General features: G+C 35.5%; 2 protein-coding genes across 5 annotated transcripts in view; one reads left to right on the forward strand and one right to left on the reverse strand.

Annotated features, from left to right (window-relative positions):
* CCDC88A_3 (Girdin) overlaps nt 1-10,210 on the forward strand; it is a gene marked incomplete at its 3' end in the record, with an annotated part of 33,337 nt that extends 23,127 nt beyond the window's left edge. Inside the window, exons 9-12 of one of the 3 annotated variants that reach the window (XM_051215235.1) lie at nt 924-1,071; nt 6,268-6,851; nt 7,680-7,811; nt 9,191-10,210. In XM_051215235.1, coding sequence (XP_051073651.1) covers nt 924-1,071; nt 6,268-6,851; nt 7,680-7,811; nt 9,191-9,274 — 948 coding nt within the window. Of the gene's footprint in view, nt 1-923; nt 6,852-7,679; nt 7,812-9,190 lie in introns of those variants that run through there. The other 2 variants (XM_051215234.1, XM_051215233.1) reach the window with 2 other exon arrangements.
* On the reverse strand, nt 6,133-17,304 carry PGPEP1_1 (Pyroglutamyl-peptidase 1). 2 transcript variants are annotated; one of them, XM_051215247.1, is made up of 4 exons: nt 17,248-17,304; nt 12,977-13,192; nt 11,473-11,732; nt 6,133-6,333 (listed from the first exon to the last, which is right to left on the reverse strand). In XM_051215247.1, exons 2-4 carry the CDS (start codon nt 13,178-13,180, stop codon nt 6,315-6,317), a joined length of 483 nt encoding a protein of 160 aa, XP_051073654.1. In that variant the 5' UTR covers nt 13,181-13,192; nt 17,248-17,304; the 3' UTR covers nt 6,133-6,314. The 2 variants fall into 2 exon arrangements, with proteins under 2 accessions (XP_051073654.1, XP_012795918.1); XM_012940464.3 differs by lacking the exon at nt 6,133-6,333 and adding an exon at nt 11,016-11,420.
* Between the last annotated feature and the right edge of the window lie 3,261 nt (nt 17,305-20,565).

A 20,565-nucleotide genomic window follows, 5' to 3' on the forward strand; every position in this document is an offset into this window, starting at 1 on the left:
TTTTCTTCTTTAAACTCTGTGCAATTCTTCCAACGATTGTACTTTGCATTAATAGCCTGTTTTTGATTTGCTAAAACGAATTTTACTTTCCTTCTCAACTCATTCACTAATTATTTGAGTATGAACCAAACTCAAAGTGTGACGGATAACAATACTAATATCCGGTTGCTCCAGTCGAAATAGGTGGGAGAGAGTTCGAACCTGGGACTTGAGTACCTTGACCGCTATATTACACTCTGTTTTGTCACTGGTATCAAAATTAAGAGTCAATTCCTACAGAAACACAGCAGCGAAGCCAAAATAAAACATTACATTTTGGAGAAATCTATGATAGCTTTTACAAAACGTATTTACTTGAGGACTTGAGTCATTGTTTGGAATGTCCAAACTGTTAAAAAAGTTTAACAGTGAGACAAAAATAGCTCAATTTTAATAAGCTTAATATGAATTTTCATGTGGTTGATAATTCAAGGATTGAAATTATCTGCGAATTATTTTCTAAAAAGTAGGTTTATTGGGAAGAAAAATTTGATTCAAATCTAAACTTTATTTCCAAACATTACGATAATCAGTTGTAATGACTTCCGGTATAATTATTTATATATATATATATCCTGAGAGAGACAAAGAGTTGTGTAACGATGGCCATTAATAATAAAATTAGTCAATCAGACGATATTTACAAATTGGGGATTGTGAGCTGTGGAATTTCATAGTTATCCATTACGGACTGGCTTTAGCAAACACTGAACAAAACAGATATTCATATTACCATATTTTTTGTTGAAATATTACATTTGTTATCAATGAATTAAATACAGTTGTATTCCTTCATAACTGAGAAGAATATTAAAAGCAATCATAAGTTATGCATATACATTGTTCAAAGTTTTTTTATAAAATGCTTTCATTATATTTATCAGCTTTCTGAAATGACAAAAAAAATCAAACAACTTGAACTATCTGAAGACGCCCATCGACACGCATTAAAAGAACAATACGAAAGAAACAAACACATGTCTGTTCAACTGACCGGAATTCTCCCATACACATCTGAAGAATTATTGAACTGTAAGTGGCATTTATTAACATTGGTCAGAAAGGATTTATTAAGGAACTACTCAATTAAGTCAGTGAGTTTGTGAAACTATATAGTTTGAAATCGATTGGCATTGTTATGGTATAATAAGTATGACAACGTTAGGTAAAACTGCTAATTGTTGGTTTGAAGTCTGTAGATTTATTGGCTGAAGCCTTGGGAATTTCGTAGTTTAGTGATTGCATTGCGCTTACGGAAATAAACTCGTTATATTCACTTTAAACAACAACTATTATCTCGTTAACTCTTTAGTTTTTTATCGTAGAAGTCATAAGTGTATTAAATCTCAGTCTGTAACGTAGAATGATGCAAAACGGCTGATCTGTACTTTTGAGAAATTTAATGAGTTATTTTGTTAGTCCCATTGACACTTCGAATGAATTTTGCATTGTACAAGGATATTTTGTACCTGCGTAAAAAGTGATTTAAAGTTAAAATACATTAGTTGTATTGCCGCACAATAATAAAAGACCTTTCAATCTTATAAAGATGGTGTAGTTTCAACGAGACATTTTAATACTTCTTATAATGGCGAGAAAGTAAATATTGCCGTAAGAAAAATAAAACCACCCTCTCTCTTGAACTTCTGTTTGTAGAATATGAAAACGTTGTGCGTTAGATATTGGTACTGAGTTGTTAGCTAGTCTCTGTGGTTTATTTGTCCTATTTTATAGCGTGCTTGTGATGATTGTTGATGCAAAATTGAGGCATTAGTAAGAATGCACGCTACTGATTTACAAAATCATTGAGGTACACATGAAGGATTAAAGGACTGTTGGATACATTTCTCGATACCTACAACTATAAAATGTACCGTACTTTTCCTTTACATAAAACTTAGAAATTTAGATAAGTTTTTAAAGATCAATCTGTCAATACATATTACCACTTCAATGATTAGAAGCCATCATTTTTGGACGGAAAACATATCCTTGAACGAATAGGCATATAACAGTCATAATTTATACAAAATCAGCACAAATATTTTGTGAAATAAGTTACACAAGTTGTTTCCATTTTTAAACAGGATTTGTGTTTAAATCGGTTTTGCATATCCGAAATACAATATGATTTACTTGAATTACAACCTAGAAATTTATCCTAGTAACTTTCCACTTTTAATTATGTAACACCCAACTGACAATTTCGAGTAGTCTCTGTCATTATTCATAATCTTTCTTGGAAAAATTAAATTAAGGTCTTTATGAGGACTAATCCAAGTATTGCTTGTGAAAACTATGGTCCTCACATACAAGCACTATTCCTAGATGGTTGGCATGATAAATTTACGTTTTTTCTACTTTCATTTGTCACGATTGTGCAATTAATGTGTTGTGTATGCGGTTGTATTTCTTAATTGTTAAAATCCTAATTTTCTGGGATGAAATTAGTTGTGTTGTCCAAATATATATATGTGATCATTTGTGCTACCTTCTCATGATGAATAATTTCCTGTTAATAGATAGTTGTACACTACAAGGTTCTATGGAATTATCGTTCAAAAATATTTAAAATTACAATATATGCGTAGGCCAAAACTGTTTTGCTAAAAAGAACTTCCGTTTCACAGTAGTTTTGTTGTATAATAAAATGGAAAAACGTCTATATTTCGTTTTAATAGCCGATATCTATTCAGTATGACCTGTTCACTAATAAAAATCAATATTACATAATTTTACATTACAAAGTCGATAATTTTATTTAATAATCGTGTCATACACAACATTATATGTTACTGAAGTACTTATCTTCACATATTTACCAACTATTTCGCATTCCATAATGATCATCCTATTTAAATAAATTTGTCTGGTTTAACTATAATAAATCAGAAAATGAAACTAGGTAAAATGATTAAGCTAATGCTTTTATGAGACATATTTTATGTAGTTTTAAAAAAACATTCAGTTTTGTTTGAAAGATAAAACTATTTCGGGTTCATTAAAATACTCGTAAGATTAATGTTTTACCACACCATAAGATTAAAATATTATCCCGCAGCTTGTTGCGTTAAACTTCAAACAGAAACTGGTAACGCCGTCTATAAAAAACAATAGAAGCTTCTCAAAGAATCCAACACCGCCAATGGGTATGTGTGGTCATATTTGAATGATATTTTAGTGAAGTATGACTGGGGTTACTAGTCACTTGTTCACATTGAAATGCGCTAAAGATTCTCCAGGAGTATCTGAGTTATAGTGCAAGACTCACTGAAGTAAAGATATTTATGGATTTTATAAGTGAATATGTCGAAATGAACCAGCATGAAGACCTACTGGGAAGTACTCCGACGTGAGTCGAACCAAGCGGAAAAATATTAAAACGTCATCTTTTCAATCAAAGGGACTCAATTAAATCGTATACCATATAACTGATGTTTCTAGGAGATCTTCCGCCGTCGAAGTACCCATTCTAGCATACGTGATCCAGCTAGTGAACGCAAAGATATGGAAAACCCATTCAGTTGGTTTTAAGCCAAGAAAACCGGCCCCCAAGAACGAAATTACTCCGAAATCCAAGTCACTATGTTCATAAAATTTTGAATGTTGGTCTGAATGTGAATGATTTGAAAGCGTTATCTTTTAGCCAGGAGGTTTATGCTAGTTGTACCAGTAATAATAAAGGTTGAAATACACGTTCAGTTCGAAAACGTTCACTCACAATCATCAGATTCGATACATTCGACTGACGAATATTTAGAGAAACGTGAGTCTACTTTACTTACTTACTTACTTATGCCTGTTACTCTCAATGGAGCATAGGCCGCCGACCAGCATTCTCCGACCCACTCTGTTCTGCACCTTCCTTTCTAGTTCCATCCAATTCTTGTTCATTTTTCTCATGTCTATCTCCATTTCCCGGCGTAATGTGTTCTTTGGTCTTCCTCTTCTCCTTTGGCTTTGAGGATTCCATGTAAGGGCTTGTCTTGTGACGCAATTGGGTGCTTTCCTCAATGTGTGTTCTATCCACTTCCAGCGCTTCTTCCGGATTTCTTCCTCTGATGGGATCTGGTTTGTTCTTTCCCACAGTTGGTTGTTGCTAATAATGTCCGGCCAACGGATCCGAAGTATTTTGCGTAGACAACTGTTAATAAACACCTGTATCTTCTGGATGATGGTTTTCGTAGTTCTCCAGGTTTCCGCCCCATACAGTAGAACTGTCTTGACATTTGTATTGAAAATTCTGACCTTGGTGTTGGTTGATAGACAGTTGGTTTGAGTTCCAGATGTTCTTCAGTTGTAAATATGCTGTTCTTGCTTTACCGATCCGCGCTTTCACATCTGCATCAGATCCACCATGTTCATCAATGATGCTGCCCAAATATGTAAAGGTTATTACATCTTCCAAATCTTCTCCGTCAAGTGTGACTGGATTGGTGCATTCTGTGTTGTATCGGAGAATCTTGCTTTTCCCTTTGTGTATATTGAGACCTACTGCTGCTGCTGCTATACTGGTCGTTTTCTCTTGCATTTGTTGTTACGATTGCGATAGGAAGGCCAGATCATCTGCGAAGTCTAGATTGTCCAGTTGCATCCTAGATGTCCACTGCATCCCGCGTTTCCCTTCAGATGTTTACATCTTTATGATGCAGTCTATCAACAGGAGAAGGAGAAAGGGTGAGAGTAGGCAACCTTGCCTGACACCGGTCTCTAATTCGAACGAGTTTGTCAACTGTCCTCCATGCACGATTTTGCACTTTAATCCATCATAGGAATTCTATATGATAGTGACTATCTTCTCAGGCACACCGTAGTGTCGAGGAAGCTTCCATAGTGTTGTCCTATCCACTCTGTCAAATGCTTTTTAGTAGTCAATGAAGTTGATGCAAAGTGATGAATTCCATTCAATTGATTGTTCCACACTGATAAATAGTGTTCCCATTTGGTCTGTACATGATCAATCCTCACTGAATCCTGCCTGTTGGTCTCGAAGTTGGGAGTCTACAGAGTCCTTCAGTCTGTTTAACAATACCATGTTGAAGACTTGTCCTGGTATTGAGCGAAGAGTGATGCCCCTGTAGTTATCACAGTTGCTGAGATCGCCTTTCTTTGACATTTTGTTCAGAAGTCCTTCTTTCCAGTCTGTTGGTACTTGTTCCTCATCCCAAATCTTATTGAAGAGAATGTGGAGTATCCTTGCACTTGCCGCTACGTCTGCTTTCAGTGCCTCTGCTGGAATGTTGTCCGGTCCTGCTGCTTTGCCACTATTGATTTGTTTGATGGCCATGCTGATTTCTTCAATTGTTGGTGGGCCAACATTGATTGGGAGGTCCGTGGGTGCTGCTTCGATATTGGCTGGGTTCAGTGGGGCTGGTCGATTCAAGAGTTCTTTGAAGTGTTCTACCCACCTGTGAGTCTACTTTATTGGATTGTTATTATAACGATGCAAACTGTAAGTAACCTAATAATTGTGATTCTAGTAATTAACTAACCTGACACGGCATCAGTATTTCTTACAGACAAAAACAGTATATATCGAAAAGATGCATACACTAGTCGGTGTCCATCGTAAATTCCAATTCTTTTCTAAAAATGACCACATAGAAAATTCAGGGTAACAAGTGACACAATCAACAAATAGCTTGCAAGAAACATGTTTAATTTACCACGAATTTTATGTAACTCTCTGTCCAACTGGTACAGTGAAATCCAAACATTTTCGTACGTCAAAAGTATACAAACATGGCTTAACATTTCGTCTATTACTCGATATGTTAAATTTATCTTACCATGAATAACAGAACTCATAAAGCCACTATCCAAAATACTCGTAGAATGTAAAACATGGATTTGAGTTGATCGATAGAATTAAAATCTTTAAGGTGAACAAGAAATTTATGTAATCACTTGTTTTTTTTATTTCTATTCACGAAAATGCTGCTATTGATAAAAGCTGTTGATTTCATATGTGGTAAGTTGTAAAATTGAGGTATGTAAATTGGCATACTCCTTTTCTCTTTAGAAAAAAATGGACATGGTAATGTGCCGTACTTACGTGGCTTAAAAAATAAGCACATTAAAAATAAACTACACTAAAGATCTAAACTTTATTCTTCTTTCCATGATAAATACAACATTGACATAACTTTGATAATTTATCTGTGAAAAAACAATTTATTGTCATTTCCTTTATTTTCATTTTGTTTTATTTCTTCGCTATAATTCAAGCTCCAAATTGTGCATTATCTTCTCAGTGTTCACCAACAGTAAGGAATTCACTCAAAAAATTCGATTCTAGAAAAAATAAATCAACAATTTCACAAACATTATCCTCTACAGAATCGTTTCATAATTTATTATTATGGTTTCATAAAATTTTAAAAGCAATTTCAATTTCATTGAAAAGTTTATCCTCGTCTGATAATCAATTAATATTTGATCAAGATAAAAATAGTTATAATGTCATGGAATCTATACACCCTAAATCGAAATCTCCAACATATATTAAAATGTCTACTGGTAATTCTATGTCGGAATGTTTAACACTATACAATGAATCAAATCGATGTCAATATGATAAAAATGCTTCAATAGATGGAATTAATAAATTACGTGATGTTTCAAATAAAGAACAAATTAGTTTGGCTACAAAACGAAAAATAAGTTTGAAAAGCGTTAAGTCTACATGCAATTCTATGCTATCACAATTAGACGATCTAACTATAAGTGATAAACTTATTACTTCAGATAATCATATAAAGGGAATAAATGATGAACCGATTGTACAAAATCAAACAGTTTATCCACGTAAAGTAAGTTCATTTTTAAAAGGAAATAACTATTAATATGCTCAGAAAAAATTTCAAGGAGAATCCAGTCAGCGAAATGAATCATCATAGTGTAAATTATAAACCAATTGATATAACTAAGTAGTACTAGATAACTGGCTTTTCCACAACTTTATTTCCTTATAAATAAAATTTGTTCCAAAAAAGAACAAAGGATGATTAAAATTTGTTTTATATATTGCTTGAACTGCAAAATTGATTATATTGTCATCGATTCTAGTAAAGTAAACAGCAGAATACAACAAAACACTTTAAACATACTTTCCATTTCCTTGTGTAAGTTGTCAAATATTTAAAGATTAGATGTATACAGGTTTGATCAAAATGTAAAGAAAGATACACTAAATAAATCTCATTTCAATTTATATAAACTTTTGTTATAATGTACGCTGTTTCAATCAGCAGTTTCATTTTCAGACTTGACTTCTTATGTGATAAATTGTGTACATTTTTACTGCCCATCAGTTTTCTGATCAGAAATTCTCACCAGTTGTTTGAATATCAATGTAAAACGAAAACATGTTACAGACCAGTAGAAAACTAACGGCGAAGAACTTTCCAATAATTTTGTGTATGTATGTCGATATACTATTGTAAACAAAATGTCAAACTTTGAATATAACAGACTTTGAGAACGGTAATAACGCCCTAAAGAAATGATAAGATAAAGTGAATACTTGCTAACAAATATGATCTGTAAAACAATGAAGATTTTGATAATTAATTTCACAATGAGTTGCGTGAATGTTATTAGTTTTAATCCCATTAGTTATAATTACAAATTCTCTTTAGATTTCCAGATCATCTTCTATTCATGCAAAACAACTTAAGTCTCGATGTCGATCAATGGAACATGTTTCATCGCCGAAATTTTCTGAGGATGAAAATATAAATACCATGTTACTGTATCAGCTTTTACTTCAGGTAAATTGTTTTTAACAGATCAATTTATATACTACTCGTCGCCCAGTAGATTAACAAACTTCTACTCACTGAATTTTCATAAATAACTATTACCTAGTTCAAATTTGAAGAGGAATTTCACGTTGTAACTGTATATTCGAAATGGTATCATTGTGAATAATGTTCACCGATAGCAAAAAAGGGGTGTGCCTAAGTATTTTCCTGTTTTCTAAAAAAAACATTTTTCTTCGTAGTTGTAGATACAGCGTACACAGTACTTCAATTTTTGTAATTTTATCACAAATTAACTAACACAATCGCTGTAGTAGTCCAATAGTATATCACAGTTATGAGAAATACCTTGCAAATATATGATGGTCAGAAGTATACTTGTTTAGAAATGTCCATAATTTGACTAGGAAGGAGATAGCTGAACATGAATAAAAGCCAGAAACCTTCATAGAATATTTCAGTCTTGCTATAAGTTTATTAAGGCACTTACATATAATAAAAATACGACAGATTGTTTTGAAATTTATATGAAATTAAACCATAAAATAACCCACTTAGAACGGGTACGCACTTTTTTATCCTGACAAAAATATTATAAACTGATCAGTATATGAGTTGGTACACATTCACAATTTATATAAAGTACCCCACTAATCTACATCACAGGTAGGATTAAAGCAGATGACCTCATGTATGTATCACTTTATAATATTCTTATTGCTAAAAATTAACTTCTACAAAAGAAAAGTGACTCCTGCATGCGTCCTCTTAATAACTATGAAGCTTATGGTAAGGATGAATATACTAATTTCTGTTACCTTAATTTTTACTGAAAGGTTGTGTATTCTAATGTGCTAACTAGCTGAAATGAGGAAAACCTACGGATTGATAGTAAACATATAGGATTAAAAGCTGAGTCAATAACACTGGTGACTACATCGCAAATCTATCAATAGAATTAGATAAGCTCATAGAAATAGATTTATATGACATTAGTTTTTTTACTCAATAACACTATATCCTAAAACTTAAACCATCTATAAAAGTTCCTAAGGATCTAGTTTTTTTCTGGTACCACGTAAAAATATTCGTTTTATCTCAAGGTTTTCCCAAAAATATATTTAGTAGTTTATCCAGTCACTTTTGAAAGTGCACTTCATTGAATACGCTTTACCACTTATATTTCGGCAATGAATAAAGTAGGCATGTACCCATTCATCTCATTAATGAGATAAACGTAGTTCGAAATGGAGGAATCTGATATGTTTCAGTCCGAGATATAAAATCTTTTCAAATATAGCTAGCACCACGTAAGATTACTTCTTTTTAGAATTAGCGTTTCAACGAGTTTTAGAATAGAATTTTTCCCTATTTATTCAAATATATAGATGAAAAATGTTGCAGAACTTATTGAGAAACAAAACCTAATATGTGATAAACGTGTTCGCCGTTCATCTTCGGTCGTTACATGAAATTATTAACAAGCAATTCAGTTGGTTTCCTTCTCTAATGAAAACCGATTAACAAGTAATTCCCCATTACTTAACTTCTGCAAGACTTTATGTATATCACTTCATTATTTGCTAATAAATGTGTTCCTTATTCTTGACTCACTTAGTCCTAAACATTTTTTGCATGATTCTCATATTTGCAATTGACTTTACATTTTATCATTTATTCTTGCAGATTTGATTCTCTTATGTAGAAGTGATTTTAGCATGTATTTTTATATTATTCCACATGTTAATTTCATTAAGATGGTATTCAATCCCTTAAGATGATATGGTAGTTCAGAGGTGAATGTATTACTTCACGAATCTACAATGTATTGAGATTTTGCGTGCATGTGCAAATTCTAAATATGTGCATCTACTGAATACTTTTAAGTAGTATATAGTTATTTAAAACAAAACATGTACAGGTTCGTATACTATTTTAAATCAGTACAGTAAAAGGAAGTGACCAAGAGGAAGAATAACAGTAGCGGAAAAAATAGGAAGAGGAGGAATAACTGGATAATTCTAAATTTCGTGGAATCACTTTAACACAGTAAGAATATAACGGACGATTCAACTGATCAACGTCAAGAAAATCATTAACAATTATGTGCAATAAACAGGCAACTCAGAAAAAAGATACAAATTATTATTGAAAACTCTGAAACAAACTTCGGGAGGTGAAAATATCGATAACCGCCTGATCATAGATTAAATACTTTAAAATCTGGATCTTCATTAATTTGTGTATTCTGAGATTTGTACGAAATGATTATGTACAAATATTTCTAAATTGTTTGAAGAAATGATGGTTGACGCTTCATAATTTCTTGCTTTAAAACCATCATGATGTTAACTTCAACGCGATCATCTTCATAAAAAGTTATCTAGAATAAAGTACTGATCTCATACACATAATAATCCTTTTTAGTAATAATTGCTTTAAATAATTCAGCCCACACAAATTTCATTACATCTTATAATTCTAACCAAAATAAACCTCACTATGGACTGATGCGTGGAAATATTTGTCTCTGAAGAAAATTATATTTTAAACTTTAAGGTACAGCATAACTAGGTGTAAATTAAACTGATAATACTGCAAAACTGGACGTACAATAAATAGTTCTGAAGTTACAAATCAAATTGGTCAGTCAGTTGTGGTAAACTCAAAATTTAGGTAAAAAAAAAACCCAGTGCATCCGACTACTCAGACTGATTTTAAACCACGTTATCTAAAATTTCCTACGACAGACTATGACAACCCTGCCTAGCAGAACGAGGAAGCCTAAACCTCTTGACATGTTCCAGATCAATAAGTAATGATTTCATGTACTGATGATATACCATAGTGTATCCATAGCTTGTCTTCTAGTTTAAGCCCATCTTAGCCAGTATAATAAGTCGAAATAAGTAGTTTCTTGGTATATGTATCATAAAATACATGTTAAATACAATAAGAGCTTGGATATAGATTCAAAGACTGTAAATAGAATTCCTTCGACTGAAACACATCACTCCGTAAAAACAATACCGCTTTAACACTTATTTATGGGCTTTTTGAAACAGAGAGATTGTCGTTACTGTTTTAAACTATGACAGATATGAAATTGTTGAAAAATAGATCGATAATTACTTGTTTAGTACTTACTATATATAAATGTTAGCATGAATTTCAAACACTTTTGTTTTTAATAATCAGGTCAACAAAGCAAAATAAGAAACCTGAAAATGAATTTATTTTTTCTATACCTGAAAGTAAATTATTCTGTACAGAAAATTGAGTTCATTTTAATGGTTTGTTAATGCCGTCAGTGCATAAAAGAATGCAGGCATAATGAGTATAAAAATAATGACATGAAATCAGCTTTTCTCAGTGTATAGAGAAGACCACTGCGCAGGTTAATTGAGGTTCTACTAATTTACTCACAAAAATTTATAGGAAATAAAATTTTAAGAAGTTTGCTGTTAAGTAGTCAATGTATAAGGAATTATAACTCCTTTTAAAGCAGTTAGTTCACGAATTATCTGTAGAAGTGAAATAGCAGTATCTTCAACAGACATTCTAGTTGCACATGGGACATGTATGAAAACAACTCGATCAGGTGAATATTCCAGTGATCTATATTAAACAACAGGATAAATTGATAGAAGTAATAACGGATAGAACTAACTTGTAGTATATATAGCCACATAAAAACCTGCCTGGATCATTTGAAATTGAACAAGCAATATGACTATCCACTAGTTTACTGTATGCTTTACTCAAATTCATGTTACAATAAAGGATTGGTTCACCATGAATATTAACACAACCATTATTTCCACAATAAGCGCCATCCATATCTGGTTTATCGTAACCACTATTATATGACAGAGTTTCCAAAATTGGCATCGTCACACTGGCGTCCATACCGACATGTATCACTAAATCCTAATGGAAATCAATAAGTTAGACAGATAACACCTAAAAACTATCTTAGTCTGTTGGTATTAAAAACATTGACTAATAAGAACTAAACACAACATAAAGTACGAGACTTTGTAATTAAAGACCATTAAGACAATACTTTACACATATTCTCCACATGACGAAATACTCCATAACATGTGAATATATTTTGGTCTGATATAGTTATCACTCCTTTCAAAAAGATCTAAATATCAGTTAAGATTGAAAGGACGAAGGAGTGGCAATTTTGACTTGAATTCCTACTAGACAGCACGTTGAGGGATGTGACCTAATAGCATGAAGTATCAGTGTAAAATATGCTGGATACCAATTAAGTTGACTGCCTATAGAGGTCTACATTACTGATTTCAGATATTAAATTAAAAAATCCAAAAATAATTATAACCACTTTCCATGTTCTTCAAAAACACCATGTTAAGACATGCCTAAAACGTCACATTCGATTTTATGGGATTATATGAATATAAAAATGCTCTCTAGGTATTTTGAATTCAAACCTTTATCAAGTGAGATGGTTGAAAGTATATATGCCTAGTCACTGCCTACTTCAACTTGCTTAAAATAGACGTCGGCTGGAAAAGTGGTAAGTGTAACCAAATAGAGACATTTAATTAACAGTGGTAATAATGCATTTCAATATACTATATTGTCAGGAAATACTTAAAAATATGAGAACAATGATACTCCTAAGATCTTTTTTAAAATTGATCGATCACTGAGCAGCGACCAATGTCATGTATGTGAAGTCTTTCTTTAGTGCTGATCAAATTCTGTCTGTAGAGTTGCAATAAGGCTACAAATCTAAGTGACTCGATAATCACATGCATTATGTTGAGATGTAGGATAGTGGCTGGAGGTGATTGACATGATATCCTAGACCTAGATTTTGCGCTATTTGGCACTCGTTAGCAAAGTGTTACCTAGTAGTGAGTAAACGAAAACCAAGACATTGCCTCGAAGCAACGAAAAAATATATACACTACATATCATCGACACTTCCAGTTATCACATCTAAAAATGGTCACATTAAAAATCACACCATTTTGATTTATTGGTAAGAAACAGCAGAAAGAAAATGGGCTTTTAAAATAAAGAAGAAACTAGCAACCTATATTCCACTGAAATCGCGCAATTAATAAGATTACAAAGATTAGCTTAAATCAGCTGCATAAAATCTTCAGCTTATACAAAGGTATTTTACTTACAGGGTTTTCTTTCCAGATAGAATTAACGCATTGGTCAACAGCTTTATACGTGACAGGAACATTCTCTATTGTGTGTAGTTTTATACCAGTACAAGTATCAGTATACGTTTTATTCCAAATTTGTCTCAAACGATTAACAGCCAACGAACTGGAATTGTATTCGCAACTTCCATAAAGCCCAAAACCAGTGATAATTATGTGCATTCAAGTTTAAAACTTACATGAAAGGGAAGAATTAGAATAAGATAAACTAGTGAACTATTCAAAGAATTTTGTACAAACACTAACTTTACTTAGCTTACTGTTCCATACAATACATCAAAACTTTAATGTGCGGTGCATCAACCAGTCAGCAACAAAGTAGAACTTCGTAAGTACGTACATCAGCTCAAGCTGCCATGTCAGATTAGCACAGAGATACAAGTGTCGATTCAAACCTCATAGTGGTAGAGGTAGTAAAAGTATAGGAATTAATCGGAAAGATTAGGGTTTGAAGATGTTATTCAAGAAGTATAATCCAGTGAAATAAATTTGGAGAGACAAAAAGGGACATGAAGAATTCAGAAAACTGGAATTTGGGATAACACGAAGAGTGAATTCACCTGCGCCATTGCAAACGATTTTGAGCCATGTCATTCCAGGTCTCTAACCATAGGTTACTATCGTCTCGCGGATCCTAACCAGGTAGTCTACATCTACTAACATGGCTCAGTCCACTTGTCAGTGACTTCATGGACTTGTGCCATGTTTCGGTCTGGCCGCCTTTAGCCTTCTTCCAACCTACTCCTATACCATTGAGCATCGCACGTCGAGGCAGTCGGTGGTTGGGCATACGTAACACGTATCCCAGCCATCTCAACTGTTGAAGTTTCACTACTTCATCAATTGATTTGCCACCCTTACCTAGTACCCGTTTCCTAACAACTACGTTACTTACTCGATGGTCCCAGGATATACGGGAAGTGCTTCGAAGACACCTATGAATATCCTCTACTCTTACCGGCCATGTTTCACAGCCATAGAGTAGAGCAAAGCGAACTGCTGCGCAGTAAACACGTCCTTTGGTTGGTAGACGGATATCTCGCCTACGCCACAAATGAAACAAGTTGGCAAAAGCTAGTCGAGCCTTCTGTATCCGTGCAGATATTTCGTCACACACAAGATCACAAAGGCTGATAAGACTCCCAAGTGAAGCAGTCGACGCGTTCAACTACTTCACTCCTTATCATTAGTTCAGGTGCAGATGCAACTCAATCCTGAAGTAACATTTTGCATTTCGAGGGAGAGGATTGCATCCCGAATCTGTTTACGTTGTTGTTTACAGTGGTCAAAAGACTGCACTAAATAGAACTAGATCATCGACAAATGTCGAGACAAAAAGAATGACATCCCGCAATGTTTGGGGAAGCATTGGAGAAAACTCAAAATTTCCACAAAACTTTGGGACCTTCTCCAGACCTGGGGAAATTTCGAGGTTTTCGTGCCGTTTCCCCCAAATATGGAGACTTGGAAGCAACTTTTATACGTAGACAATATAAATATGCGCTCCTCTGTTTGCGAATCCCGTGATAGTGGAACTTCTAAAGTCATTATCTGTGAGCTTACTATAGAATGTTGTACATTTATACTCGGTGTCATCTATTGCAGCCTAATCTGCTTAGCTGATGATTTTATTTTAGAGCACATTCAGATAGGAAGTGCAAATAACAGATGCTTGATATCAGGAGACATTAATGCACCTGATATTCGTTGGACTGAGATAACCACGGAAGGATCTATAAACTCGTTTGATAGTAGGTTCCTGATAATAGTAATGGAGCATGCGTTAGTACAGCATGTATCCAAACTCAAACCAAGGTTCTTCTCTGTTGGACTTGGTAATCACTCATGAGACTGGGGATATTGCTAACCTAAATATTCTTTCACCGTTAGTGAATAGCGATCACGCTGTTTTGTCGTTCATGTTTAGAGCTAGTGACATGATATGCAATCAAGTTAAGCCTCAACTAAATGTATGGAGATTTAACATAGCCATTCAAGAGTGCTCTGCTAAGACAGATTGGTCAGTAGATACTAGCTAATCACTTGGAGCAGAATGGTCTACATTTAAAGGCAAGTTTAGTTCAGATACGTCCTTGTCTCTACCATGACTAGTACCACGTAGACCGAATAACCGTTCACCATGGATAACTAAACAAGTCAAGAAACATATTAGACACAGAAAAAAAGCACTGGGAAATGTTCATCTCTACTGGCTCAGAGCAGCACAGATCCAGTTCTTTTAACATTAGGAAGGCTTTTAAAGCGTTAATAAATAAGACTAAACAGTCATATAAAAAACAATTGGTTAGGGATTGTAAATATAGTCCGAAACGGCTATTCTCGTATATAAAACGGAGAACTTAGAGAAGCGATGAAATTCCACCACTTAGGATGCGAGAGAATCCGTTAATATTGGTTAGAAATGATACTGAAAAAGCTGATGCTTTATCGGATTATTTCAGTAAAGTGTCTTTTATCAGTAACGAGGAACGGCCAACGATTTATTGTGACTGTATTGGCTTGTTGATGAACCCTGTAGTTATTGAGAAAGATAATGTCTTAAGACTACTTCATCATCTCAAACCTAAGTCCAGTGGTCCTAATGATATTAATCCTAAGATTATGAAAGGCCTATCAGATGTAATTGCTGAGCCTTCAGCAATACTGTTTAATATGTCTCTGAGGTAGTCCAGAGTGCCTAGAGACTGGAAAGACGCGATAATTAGTCCGGTTTATAAGACAGGAAGCAGAAATCTAGTTAGTAACCACCGACCCGTTAGCTTAACTACTGCAGTTGTAAAACTAATGGAAAAAAATCATCCGGACAGCTGTTATAAACTATGTTGAAAGGCATGGTCTTTTATCCAGAGGAACAACATGTTTTTCGGAGAGGCCTATCATGCTTGACAAATCTTCTCATTGCAAGAGAAGGTTGGGCTGCGGCAAAAGATCAGAATATTTCTGTAGATATGATCTTCATAGATCTAAGTAAGGCCTTCGATAAGGTATCCCATTCTGGTCTTAAATTCAAACTGGAACGTTTTGGAATCCATCATGAAGTCGTAGGTTGGATAAGTAGCTTTCTCCATGACAGGAGACAAAGAGTAAAGGTAAACGGAGCTCTCTCATCGTGGGAACCTGTAAAAAGTGGAGTTCTCCAAGACACAACCCTGGGTCCTCTTCTCTTTTTACTTTATGTAAATGAATTACCAACTGTAGCAAAATCATCCGTTCTACTCTTCGCCGATGACATAAAGATTTGAAAACCCCTGCACAGCATGTCAGATAGAATAGTAATACAGGATGGTCGCAGCTCATTGGTGGCATGGATGAACAGGTGGTCACTAGAAGTAAGTCCTAACAAGAGTGTGATGATGCAGCTAAATAACTATAATGATTCGTATCACTACACAATATGTGGGTCCGTGCTACCCAAAGTAAGAAACTATAAAGATTTAGGAGTGATACTGAGCAGTGATCTCAAAACTGCGAGCCACTGTAAGGCTGCTGCAAAAGGCTATAGGGTATTACAATTTGTTCGTAGGTCTTTCCAGTATTTGGATGATGAAATGTTCAGATTATTATCCCTGACTTTCGTGCGACCGCATGTGGAATATTGTTTTTTAAGTATGAAGCCCATATGCTGGAACGAGTTCAACCACGAGGGACTAAGATGGTAAAAGGTCTATCTGGCCTATCTTATGAAGACAGACTGAGACAACTAAACTTATTTCCATTATCTTACCAAAGAATATATGGTGATATAATATTGATCTATCATCGTACACCGAATGATGACATTGGTATTAATATGTCTTGTATTTTCCTTCCGTCTAGGACTGATCATTTGAGAGTAATTTCGAGGAAATTTCAAAAACCGAGATCGAATTGTTTACGTCTGGAGTTTCATTTATCGCACCGAGTAGTGAATTAGTGGAATTCTCTATCGGAACACGTAATATCAGCACCTTCTGCCGATATATTCAAAACAAGATTGGACCTCCACAGTGTTACAAACTGCAAGGATTATTGTAGGTTGGTAGACCACCCATCCTTATTAAAGACTACAGACAATGTATATACAATATATGTTGCGAAATAAAACCCATAATCAAAAATATATTCCGGATTGAACTGTGCCTAACATCAACTAGACCTCTTAAATTACATTACCTGAGGTAAGACCCCCAGCCTTTAACAAAAACGTATTTCTAAAACAAAATAGTTACTTGGGTGAGCGATAACACAAGCGTGACCTTGACGGAGAAGTTGCTGATTTCAAATTCACCACAACATTTGCTTCAGGAAGGTAAAAAACAGGTTCGTTCAAAGCCGCCTGTCGTTTCGTTTAAACGCCTTATTTCTTCAACCTACATTTTATAAACTACTGACATCATCCATGTTCATAATCAACCTAATTATGGAGGTAAGTCAAGTTAAAAGGGTTTTAGAGCTCATATTTGCTTAGAAACCTGACTATGGTCCATTTCTGACTTGATAAATGGTGTATTTCACTTACTTGAGTTTGCTTTATTACAAATAACAACATCAGGTTAACTGAACATTCACCCAGGTTGTGAGCAACAACTACGTCAAACTACAAATAAACTGGAATAAAAGCTATGTCATAAGTGTAGCGTGGCGTCGAGTTGAGATTACTATGAACACCGCTACCAAGAAACACGTGCCAAATAGATCAGAAGGCGTAAGAAGCCCGTTCCAAATGACTCCATAAAATCCCCGAGAAGCCAAATATCAGAAGGCAATTAATGGACCAAGTCGAGTTATATTTGCTGGTGATCTCGTGGCATCGAAAGGATACCGAGATCGTGCCAGGACACAACCTTGGTTACAGAAGGTAACCGAATTCGCGCGAAGTCACAATCGAAGTGTCAGTATAAGAATGGAAGCACAAAATAGCTGTCATTAGCACAGTCAAACAAAAGCACATTAAAACAGTCACTGGTACAGTTGGTTATAATGATAATTGTTTTTATTAAACCAGTCGTGTTCTCGTGGTAAATGTGAGTCACTACAGGAGCCCCCCGCTAGAAAGGGTTTACACTTTCGATAAATAGCGGTTTGAATCGTGGGACTGATCGGCTGACGAGCGATTGTAGGACGGAAGAATTGGCGAACAGGAAAGCGATCGTTGATCGTCGAGTTGCCAACGAAGGTCGTTTTCGGAGAACGGTACCAGGAGCGATGTGCTGTATGTATTGCTTGAGTTGGCATGCTACACCAGAGTGGTTTGTATCCAGAATCTGAAGAGGGCGTTCGTAGGGGTCCGGACCAGAAACGCTGCAGACGTAGGACGAAACCCCGTTGAGCCAAAAGACCAGAAGCGACCGTAACGACCAAGTTCGAGACCAAGCCTATGCCAAGCATTCGAAACCAATATATCGACTGAGTACGTTGACAAGAGCGTGGGTGATCAGGCCAGCTTTCGCCAAAATTGACTGAAGTCGACAGAACCAAACGGAGATGGTCGAAGGCGTGGGCTCAGGAAACAAAAAGAAAATCAAAAAAGAGAAGAGTGTAGCATGCGTGTAGTATAGGAATAATCCTACACCGTATCGGTTATTGACTGTGCGACTATTCGCGGAAGCGTACGGGCAACCGTACTCGGCGACCGGAACGAGGGACGGCAGTCTCGTTCGTATCGCGTGAGCCTGCAATCTCATCCGAGGTCAGAGGCGGCGCGGTCTGCTGATATGGACGTGAGACTATCGTCTCGTCCGTAGACGGTGCAGATGACGCGTGCTGTTGACCGGGACGTGAGAATGAGGTCTCAGATGTATCTAGCGTGGGACCTGAAGAAGATTTAAGGATCCCGCTAGGTTTAATAGGTCTAGCACTGAATCTCAGGTTACCAGATAGGGCACTGTCATCGACGTGTGCTGGTTTGAGACGATCAACGCTGACGGTCTCGACGCGTCCATATCGATCAACCTTGAAGGTCTTTTCGTGACGAGCGATCACGTGAAAAGGGCCTTCATAAGGTTGTTGCCAAGGTTTGCGTACCGAATCTACTCGTACAAAAACATGTGGACAGGTAGATAACTCTCTCTCGAGAGCGACCTGTCGATGTTGTATTCGAGTTGACACCGGAGACAGCGTTCACATAAATGCAGACAGTCGACGGACGTTGTCTGATTTACCGAAATTAGGTCTGCTCCGTGGTATGAAGAATTCTCCGGGCAGACGCTGTAGGATCCAAACCACGTTTGGACTGCTGGACAGCTGCCTGGATAAGTTCGATACGCGCCCTCGCCCGTTTGAAACCAAAACAAGGTAATTGGGTAAGATAGCGGTTCTATAATTTATCATAAATTTAAGTATACATTATTACCTAAACAAATATAACCACACAGCTATCCAACCAATAATTGTTTAATTGATCAAATCTAAACTACAATAAATAAGAAAGTTGATAAAGAATGCAAGAAAATTACCAATCACCACAAATAAATGTTATTCTATCCTGTCTGGATAGATCACGTACAGATTCGTTCAAAAGGTAATAATTGGTCACTCTATAACACAATGTTTTCAATTCTGGAAGAGTGCTTCAATTCACAACCAAAATGCACAATTCCAGTCAACACAGGTCAAGCAATCAAAGGCAGGAACCAACCAAAATGACTGCCGCTCAGACTTAGTATAAAGTAAAACAACATAAGTGCAGTTCGGGAAGAAACATGGGGAATTAGTGAAGGTGTGGTAAAAACAAAAACTATAATAAAATACAAAGATTAACAATTCAAATGTAGTCCAAAAGTTAACAATGTACAACTAAGAAGATCAATAGGAACAAAGTGCAAGTATATACATGGAGGGATTTTCACAAACACACAAGGCATTCAAAATGGATCTTACACCGGCCCCCAAAATCCCTCCATATCATACAAGCTACCTTGATGCCTACGGTCATGGTTCATTATATAACATATCACACCATAGGAACGAGTAGGACTTACAACAGTACGCCTACTCGACCTAACTACATCAATAACAACAAAGACTAATCCAAAGCTTCAAGGAGACCTACTTCTCCTGTTCTCTCGTGATCAACAATAACAGTCTTGGTATAGACCTAATCACTATTCCCCAAATTACACCCATGCTGTTGGATGAGGACCTCGCTGACAATTCAATATTTATCTTCTGCTGATTCGAATGTTGCACAAACCTCCTTAATTCAGAATCTGCTCCCCTGAAGCTTGACGCACTATCACTGTAAATCTCCGGAGGTTTCCTTCTTCTTCCAATAAAACGTAATAAGGCCATTATAAATGAACCAGTAATCAAACTATACATCAGTTCAATATGTATTGCCCATGTTTGCAAACAAGTAAACACATATCTATATCCTTTTTCTAATGACCTTCCTATGTGTCCTGGTTCTTTATGACAATGTCTAATTATCGTTTCCGTCACTAAGTGTCGACTGGGTAAAATTACTGGACGTTCAAAAGCATTGAATAATTTTGAGTAGCTTAGACGACCTGTAACACAGAGTAACCCATCAAGCATTATCGGTGATA

Source organism: Schistosoma haematobium, chromosome 1 (genome assembly GCF_000699445.3).
Source record: "Schistosoma haematobium chromosome 1, whole genome shotgun sequence".
In the NCBI taxonomy this organism is placed as follows: Eukaryota; Metazoa; Platyhelminthes; class Trematoda; order Strigeidida; family Schistosomatidae; genus Schistosoma; species Schistosoma haematobium.